General features: G+C 36.6%; 1 protein-coding gene across 1 annotated transcript; it reads left to right on the forward strand.

Annotated features, from left to right (window-relative positions):
* The first annotated feature begins 1,960 nt into the window (after nt 1–1,960).
* On the forward strand, nt 1,961–9,761 carry LOC110109248 (NADH dehydrogenase [ubiquinone] iron-sulfur protein 7, mitochondrial). The gene is made up of 2 exons (XM_020840217.2): nt 1,961–2,437; nt 9,277–9,761. Exons 1-2 carry the CDS (start codon nt 2,037–2,039, stop codon nt 9,509–9,511), a joined length of 636 nt encoding a protein of 211 aa, XP_020695876.1. The 5' UTR covers nt 1,961–2,036; the 3' UTR covers nt 9,512–9,761.

A 9,761-nucleotide genomic window follows, 5' to 3' on the forward strand; every position in this document is an offset into this window, starting at 1 on the left:
ATAGATGTTTTGTTCCGCTGCATTTGGTGACTTATAGTAGCTCTGTTGTTCTGTGTTTGTGCGTCTGTTGAGTTAATTATTTTGGAAGATTCAGTTCAGAACCAAATTCCAAAGCCAGATCCTGGATAAGAAGGTTCTGTCGTGATCCGGCTCGGGCGGGATCCGTCCCCGTCGGGTCGGGTCGTGACATTTTAAGTTGTTAAAAAATCTAAAAAAAAAAAAAAATTGTTACTTTTTTTTTATTAAAACAACCAATTCACCCCACTCCCTCTTGGTGTGCCTAGGGATAGTTCAACGAGGCTTAACATCCTTCATCAAGCTTTCACTAGCCGCCAACCATCTTTGGACTTTCTCCCAACCACCATCTGTTGTTGTACTTTTGCCCGACCACCAACTATTGCTAGACTTCTGCCCGGCCACCAATTAACCCTAGATTTACACTTGACCACCAATAGTTGTAGGACTTTGTCCTAACAACTAGTTATCACTAGGCTTCCACTCTGCCATAAACTGACGCCGGATTTACGCATAGCTATTGATCATCGCTGGATTTTCGCCCGACTACCATTTGTTTTCAGACTTCCGTCCGACCACCAATTAATGATTTTTTATTGCGTTCTCCCACCTGACGTAGAGATACGTCCTCCCAGAGCTAAATTCGAGCTAAAAAATGAGAAATAAACGAGAAATACCGAGCAATACCAAACAATAGCGAGGAATATCATCATGTGAAGACCAATACCGTGTTATACCGAGCTATACCGAGCAATACAAAAAAATACCTAGTTTTTCCTAGAAAAAGCTTGGTAATTTTTTGTATTGCTCGGTATAACTCGGTATTGGTCTTCACATGATGATATTCCTCGTTATTATCAAATAATACCTAGCAATACCGAGCACAAATCGAGTTTTTTGGCGGTAGGAGGACGTATCTCTACGTCAGGTGGGAGGACGCAATAAAAATTCCCAATTAACGCTAGATTTTTGCCCAACCATCAACCGTCGCCATATTATAATTTTTGTGACCTCCTTCGCCTATCAACTATGGTCCTTCCGACCACCGTCGCCTAAATATAGGCCTTCAGACCACCATCACTCGACTACGGTCTTTTTCGACTTTCGTTGCCCACTATCTATGGTCCTTTCGGCCGTCGTCACCCGGTTATGGTCTTCCGACCTCCATCGCCCACGGACTATGGTCCTTTTAACCTGCTTCACTCGATTACGATCTTTCTGACCTCCGTCACCCGATAACTATGATCATTCCAACCACTATCACCCTCCTACGGTCTATTTGACCTCTATCGTCTGCTAACTATTGTCTTTCTGACCTCTGTTGCCTTACTACGATCCTTCTGACCAACATCGCCCGAGTACAGTCCTTCCGACATACATCACTCGCCTACTATGATCATTCCTACCAAACGAAGATATCAACACTAATTCTTCCAACTTTCAATATGTAATGCATTCTATATGATGTATATTTTCTACAACAAGCCAAGGTATTCTCCCAAGGAAGAGCCTCATTTGTAATCAAATACAAAAGCTAGTGGATTCATTTAAAGTGGACAATGCTCCATGATTTTTTCATCTTTTCAAGATTTTTCACAAAAAAACTCTCGTGTCTCTTATGAATGCTACACTACTGTTTATCTGTTTATATGCTGGATATTCGTATAAAATTAAGACGTTAAACTTTATATTTCTCTACCGCTGCAAATATTTCAAGATGCAACTACACTAATCTTAAAGCTAGTCTAATTTCAAAGCCCATTTCGATATAATTCCTATAATAAATTTTTTTATATATTACTTGTACTTGTTTGGCTTCAAGTCGCCGGTTCAACTCTCTCAAACTGCTTCAGCTCGCTCAAACCGGTTCACCGAACCGTTCGTGGCAGAGCTATATTATTTCAGGTCGGCCCAAGTATTTTCTCCACCGTAGGAAGCTCGTGGACAAGTTCCATAAGCCACGCTCCAATCCTTCTCAACATTCACTTTACCTTCCCATCGCCCAAACCCTAGCTTCCACCATGGCTCTCATCCCCCGCGCCACCCGTTTCGCCGCGCTCTCAGCCCAGAGCACTGCAGGGCTAACGGCGGCGCTTCCCTTCTCATCCTCCTCTGCCCCTTCATCCTCACCGGCGCCGTATTCCCGGCCAGGCCCGCCATCGACCTCATCGCCGACGGGGATCTCGAAGGCGGCGGAGTTCGTCATCTCGAAGGTTGACGATCTGCTTAATTGGGCACGCCGTGGCTCAATCTGGCCGATGACTTTTGGGCTCGCTTGCTGTGCGGTCGAGATGATGCACACGGGCGCTGCGCGCTACGATCTGGATCGTTTCGGCGTCATCTTTAGGCCTAGCCCTCGCCAGTCTGATTGCATGATTGTGGCCGGTACTCTTACCAATAAGATGGCTCCTGCTCTGCGCAAGTAAGTACCAATCCCTAATTTGTGTTTTTTTTTTTTTAAGTTTGTTGAGGTTCTTCTGAAATCGTAACTAAGTAGAAGTCTTTGATGTAAAAATAGATTTTTTTTAAGATTATGGAAAATTAATATTCTGTTATATTATGCTGAATCCTGGCCATTTTTTTTTGCTGTTGTTTGTTCAATTTAACCATCTTTTGTGTAATCTTGTTGCAGTCATCTCTGATTAAGAAAAGTGACGGGATACCGGTTCTTATGTTGTACTTTTATGCGGAGGCATGTTATGTGGCAGGGTTCTTTAACTATTTATGAGAGGGCTCTAAAGTTTTGAGAATTCTTGTGATAAGAAGTCCCTATTTATTTTGATCAACTTATTTTTTGGATTCATTTCAAGTTCTTTGTTATATAGATTTTTTCTCATGGGGGATTTCGGAAAATTTCTGTGAAAATGGCTTATTAAGGTGGTAGACATTTTGAAATGCAAAGTTTCTTTGTTAGTTTTTTTTTTTCAAATTTAAAGATACACTTTCTATTGTTATTCAAATTTCAAAGCTTCTTTGCCTCCTCCATGCCTTGAACTGTTCATACATTGAACAATTGCCTTTTACCAAACTTGTCAGTGGATTATAGGTTTATTTCATTTGAAATAATAATGCATTCTGAATTGGATTGTTCAAGGTAGTAATTCTGTATGGGCATGCTTTTTGTCAATGTCATAATGCACTGACTAAATGACCAATTAACAATACTATCAATACTACGGCTTCATAAATTTGCATAAGGGTAGTGATGATTATGGTTATAATGCCTTTGTAAGTCATCTTGTCTGTTTATTTCTTCCAAACGTCAAGTTGTCTTTGCCTTGTTCGTGATTGCTTGTTTCTACTTTAATTTATGTAAGAATGTTTATGAGCAATTACGTTTAAAAAGCTGATTGTTCTGATGTTTTTTTCTAGAATACAATATAACATTTATAAGCTGAAATGTTTGTATTTATTTGAAATTCATCCTTATGGTAAATACTCTATATTAGCTACATTTTGCATAATTTAGTTGTTTCAGCATAGGGCTCTTTTTATAGTAATTGTGTTTTTAGGGAGCTTCAGGCATTGGGTATGCTCCTTTCTTTATTTAAGTCTGTTTTATTGATGCTAAGCCTTTTACCTTATGAAGATTTTTTTTAATTGTTTTAGCATTCCATTTATTCCAAATGAGATGCACACATTAAAATTATGTTATCTATAAAAACAAACTGCTTTAGACTATGCTATCTTCAAAAGGTTTTCTAATTATTCTATCATTCATTTATTTTAAATAAGGTTACATTGATTAATATATTGTCATCTACACCAAATTACTTTGAATATTTTTTCTAACCGTCTCCATGATCAATACAAAAAAGGATGTTGTTAGGAAGTGCTTGTAGAAATCCACTATTCCTTGGCTGAAATTTAATTTAAGCCACCCCAAACATAATTAACAAGAAGAACTAAGAGGAATAGCCCGAGAAAAAAACCGTTTTAATTGATGGTCTAAGGAAGAAAATAAACAAGATCAATGTTTAAATTGCGTATTCGGGTATTGAGGCGTAAGCCTCAAAATCAAAAGATTGCGTAAACATAAAATGATAAATTTTTTATATACTAATGAGTGAATAATATAAAACATAAAAAAGCATAAGATATGAATTGAAATCAAAATATCCCAATAATAAGTCAACATGAAATATAGCTCAACTCAAAATTCTATCTTTCTCAAATCCCAGTATTCTTTTCATTAACATATAATTCAAATTTCCAAAAATATATAGCAATGACATATCACATAAGAACTCATAAGTCATCAGCACTGTCATCACTAAGGGGTTCTTTATTTGAATCATCATTATGATGAACTGCTCTCTCCCCTTCTTCCTCTCCTATAGAGTCCAATGTCGGGCATTTACTTCAAGATTTATGTAAGTTTTAATATATATAGCGTGAGACGTAAGCCTCATACCAGTGAGGCGAGGCGGGCCTCAACCAAGTTGAGGCGCAAACCTCATAAAAAAACTCGAGGCGTAAGCATTGAGGCGTTTTTTACTGGAATTGCGCAAAGGTGGGCCTCAAGGCGAGCCTCATATTGCACAATTTTAAACCATGAACAAATTGCAATGGATCTTCAATTGGAGAGGAATATACGGCTCTCCAAAATCCCTAGTCGTCGACTATAGCCCAAACACCCTAAGAACAATCTAATTTTATCAAATAACACATAACCCTAACCCTAGAGAAACAACCTACTTAAAGCAAACAATAATGATGTAAATCCCAAAACAGCCACTCCTTTGAATTTTACCTCCTAACCAAGCCTTAATTTCCTTCTTCGAATGACTGCTAGACCCTACCCAAAAGGGGCGGGAGTTTAAGGAGGAAGTGAGGAACAAGTCCGCCTCCTATAAACAGGGGCCGGTCCCTCCTGAACTAGTTAGACTGGTTAGACCGGCCCTCATGGACCAATCTAATAGATGCAAACCCAATGTTGGTCCTTGAACTTAAGCTATCATGATTGAGAACTCGTCGCTCCACAATTATTTTTAACATTCATCAATGCTCCATCATACATATCTTAACAACTTATCTTATCTTTGATACACCTTTTTACTTCAATGCTCATCAAATTAATTTTCATGGTATTAAATCTTATAGATTTTCAAGATAAAGGAAAATGACATGAACTTCTTTTTGGATTTTCTATATTTTCATTTATTGTGCTAACAAAAAATTGCATCAATAGTGAATTTTCATGATATAAAAGATGATTGTTGCCTATCAACATTTCCTTTTTAAAAGTATTTTTATTATGCTAAGACCGATTCTTCTATAATTACTGCAATCTTAACATATATTTGATTGTTAAATATTGGTACCAAATATATCTTCTCCAGCATTTGTCATCCTCTTAAGATTCAAAATTTCATACAAGAGGTTTGCCAACCAAACTGCTCTAATGTCATCTGCAACTCTCCAAATCTCAATTAATGTCTCATATTGTTTTAAAACTTTACTTTTCTGCATTATTTTTATAGCTAAATCTTCGTTATGAATGCAATTGACAACTCATAGCTTCTTAGCCCTTTGGACTTATCTTGCATTCAATATATTATGCCAACTTCACCCTATTATAACACAATAAAAATACTTGAAGATTCTGAGGTCCAAACCTCCTATGAAAATGATGTTTCTCTCTACATTGCCCTCAATCTCATTGTTGATACAGTCAATTCTAGCTCATTGAATTTGTGATACTTATGTTCAGTGAAACATGAATTTGGGATTGGGATTCGGTGATTTGGTTGCTTGGGTCATGGTTGAAAGGACTATGATGAATAGATTTAGTTCAGAATATGTTTACCTATTGCCACATTATGAGTTGCTTTCTTATTGTTGGGTCAATTTGAAGTCATTACAAATATCTCGACCACCAAATCAATGAAACCTAAGTGACTTGACTTGAAACTTGATCATGTAGGGTGGAAATTGTGTGGTTTACTTTCCTTTCAAAAATTGAGAATCAAATATGATTTAGAGTGAAGATGAGGCTATCCCCTTTTTTTTAAGAAGCATTGCATCTTATTCAGATGTCCGATGATGACTCATTCCAAATGGTCTTATTTAGATGATCCAATATTGACTTGTGTAAATGATAAGATGAAAACGGTTGGATTTAATGCTGTTTATGATCCATGAATAGGTACAATCTACTATTTATGATGTATGGGGTTAAGGAATTCCTGGGTATGGCAGTAGTTTATCCTATTTAAAATTTTATAATACTTGAAAATAAGATAGTTTTTTTATGATGACAAGATGCTTATTGCAACTTACATTTATTCTATTGCAAAACATTAGAGTTACTAGTCATCTCTATGATAGCTAATAGGTTTTAAATAAGAAATAGTATTTGTTTTAGCAATATCTTATCATCATCATTATTATCGTTTGTTTGGATTATTTGGGGTTGATTCCATTCATTCATTCTTTTTCTATATGATATGGTAAACTTTTTTGACAACTTCTATCTAAGTTATTTTAGGTGTATCTCTCTTTATACTAATCTTTTTTTCATGATTCTATCAAATCCTTTGTCGATGCATCTTCAACCCTCTTTTATGTATGATTAAACATTTAAATATGTTTTCTAGTACCTTATCTTTCATAGGTGCTAATCTCATTCTTCTATCTAATTCAATCATTTCTCACTCTATTTTTTATAGTTTCATCACACATCCACCTTAAGTTCACAACTTCACATTTCTTCTATCTATGATAATTATTCTACTGCTAACGCTTTAATACATATAGAAAAATTGTACTTTGGCTTGATAAATCTATCATAAAATTTTTAATTTATTCTCTCATTGCATTGTACTCCCAAGGCGAACTTATCTATTTTATTCACTTGGTGTTAACTCTTGAGGTTATTTCATCTTTGATAGCACCTTTCTTTTGTGTAATTTATGCAAGACCGTTTGACTTGTAGCATTTAGCTTTCACTTTTTCTTTTTACTAATATTGGCTCAAAAATTCTCAATTCCGCATCCACTATGATTTCTTTTATAGAACTTCTGACACTTTTCTAAATACAATTATTCATCCCATCTTAGATCAAATTTGGTTCAATATATCTCTTTAAGCAGCTTACTTTGGAAGATTAATAACTTCCACCCTATGAATGTAAGACAAAATATTCCTTTTAATTATTTCTAAGATTTATATCCATAATTACTATTCTATGTTTGGGGTTAAATTTTCTCTTAAAATTATCTTACAATCATTGTATGGAGCTTTTTTTTTTTTTTAAATAAAGGAAGAAAAATTCAATCTGTGATTTGGCACTTCAGGCTTACCTAATCTTACTTATTGCAAGACTTCTTTTCAAAAGATTTATGCATTCGGCTTTATAATGTTTTGCCTCAAGGCAATTTGATTTTTTTGCCTTGAGAGACTGTGATTTGGATAAAAAAATTATTTGAAATTGGATTTGAAGTTTTAACCAATTTCCGTTTGGCTGCAAATTTTAACAAGTGAGCAACTCCAATCTCTACAGTAAATATTAGAAAACACTCGAACCCAGAAGAAGAAATGTTACATCAAAGCTGGGGATTGCTCACAAAACATTACCACTGTCCCCACTTGGATGTTTAGTGACTAACCAGTTCTTTATCTTCAACCTGGAAGCCACCAGAAGATGAGCTTCACATTACAGCGGGTCTGTTAAGTCATAAGCAGCTAAAGGCAAGTTATATTGTTCTGGTGTGATGTTTATGTAGTCTAATTAGGGGTGCCAACAAGTCGAGTCGAGCTCAAGTCAGGGGGTGTTCGAGTCGAGCTCAACTGTCAAATACCAAGCTCGAGCTTAAAAATCAAGCTTGAGCTCAACCCGTTTCAACGTAAACAAGTTCGAGCCACTCGTCGAGCCTTTGGCGCGGTCCGATTCGCGACATTCCATGTTCCAACGGCAGTCGAAATTTTTTTCTTGGTATTTTAAGACTGCAGTGGGAGAGAGAGAGAGAGAGAGAGAGAGAGTATTGGCTATTAAGTGTTTGCCTTTATTATCTATAGACTATAGTCTGTCATACACACACACAGACATAAAGGCATTGAGTATTAGCCTTTATTATTCATCCTGCGGCTGTCAGAGATTTGAGAATCACGCCAGAATTTTTGAAATACGCGTGGGGCGGGTGGGCGAGAATTTCAAATACACGTCATAATTTTCAAAACGCCAGAATTTTTTTTAAAATATTTAAATTTTAATAAGTTAGAGCCGGCTCGCGAGCCGAGTCTCGTTGAGCTCTAACACGAGCTCATGACTCAATAAGCTCAGCTCACGAGCTCATAAACGAGTCGGCTCGAGCCAGCTCGACTCACTTGCACCCCTAAGTCTAATACATAAACATCATATTGACTCCATGAGTGAACAATTGTTTTCTTCAATTAGCTGGCACATGGATAGGTTCTGCATGAATATTCTGCATAATTTCCATCTCTTTCTCCTTTATGTTTATGCTTCGAGTGATTTAAATAAATCTTTTGCCTTGCATCCTGATGGTGGGGTTCTAGCTATACAATCCAATCCAACATCCGGTGATTCTTGTAATCAAGACTGGTTAAAGTGGTCATTCCTTATATGCAGAATAGCCTGTATGTTCCATTTTATGGTAATAACGATCTAGCGAGATTTTACCTAGCTTTTTGCAGGGTGCGCTATTATTGATTAAGCAAAAAGGTAATTATTTATGTGGTGCACAAAATTTTACATTTATATAACTACCCAACTATCTCTATTTCCAACAGGATCACTGAAATCTTGAGAAGCACACAAAACCAGAAGTTGTAACTTTTGCTCTTTACATTTTCACCAGTTGCTCGTGGCACCCACAAATACACTGATTTAGGCTTCGTTTGTTACTGCTTCTTAAAACAGCTTTCTAGTAAATTGAAATTTTTGCCCAAACTAAGCCTTAGTGGTTCTTTTTTTTTTATCTCGGAGTTAATTTATTAATATACAAATTTTACGTTGTGTATGTAACTTTTCCTTACACGAATTAGCTAAATGCATCTTGCATGATAATTGAAAGTCAAAGTAATGGACATTCATGGCAATGAATGAGTGCCCATACAAATAATTGTTGCTTCTTGCCTCTCTCTGCTCAATTTGTTGGACTTGTTAATTGATTTGGCCTTCCAAATTTGCATGTAAAACCACTGAACAACACTATGAATTTGGTGACATGTGAGATATTGCACCTCACTTATTTTTAAAAAGTGTGTTGGCTCATTCACACTCTGTTACTTCTGTAGGGTTTATGATCAAATGCCAGAACCTCGATGGGTCATTTCCATGGGCAGCTGTGCAAATGGCGGCGGTTACTATCATTATTCTTACTCTGTCGTACGGGGCTGCGATCGAATCGTCCCCGTCGACATCTATGTCCCTGGCTGCCCTCCCACCGCCGAAGCTTTACTGTACGGTATCCTCCAGCTCCAGAAGAAGATCAACCGCCGGAAGGATTTCCTTCACTGGTGGACTCAGTGAAGAACCTTATTCCTCTTTTTGGCTCAATCCGGTGCTTAGTTTTCTTGTTCTCAAAATAAGTACAGTTAAGGGGTTTGGCTTGCATTGCAATGGCAAAAAGTTGCAGACTTTCAGTATTTGTTAGTTGCTTCTTCCATATGTTTGATGAGTGTAACAGGGAATTATACATTTCTGTGTATTTTTTTACTTTTGTATGCTGCAAACTTCTTTGCTGTCAATAATGGTTATATACTGAAAATGTTTATGCAAA

Source organism: Dendrobium catenatum, unplaced genomic scaffold, assembly GCF_001605985.2.
Source record: "Dendrobium catenatum unplaced genomic scaffold, ASM160598v2 fragScaff_scaffold_1492, whole genome shotgun sequence".
NCBI classification, from domain to species: domain Eukaryota; kingdom Viridiplantae; phylum Streptophyta; class Magnoliopsida; order Asparagales; family Orchidaceae; genus Dendrobium; species Dendrobium catenatum.

Excerpts from the sequence above, each read along its gene's own strand:
- LOC110109248 (XM_020840217.2), top strand. The coding sequence starts at position 2,037 with ATGGCTCTCATCCCCCGCGCCACCCGTTTCGCCGCGCTCTCAGCCCAG. Across the intron at positions 2,438-9,276 it reads ATGGCTCCTGCTCTGCGCAA|GGTTTATGATCAAATGCCAG; the intron begins GTAAGTACCAAT and ends TTACTTCTGTAG.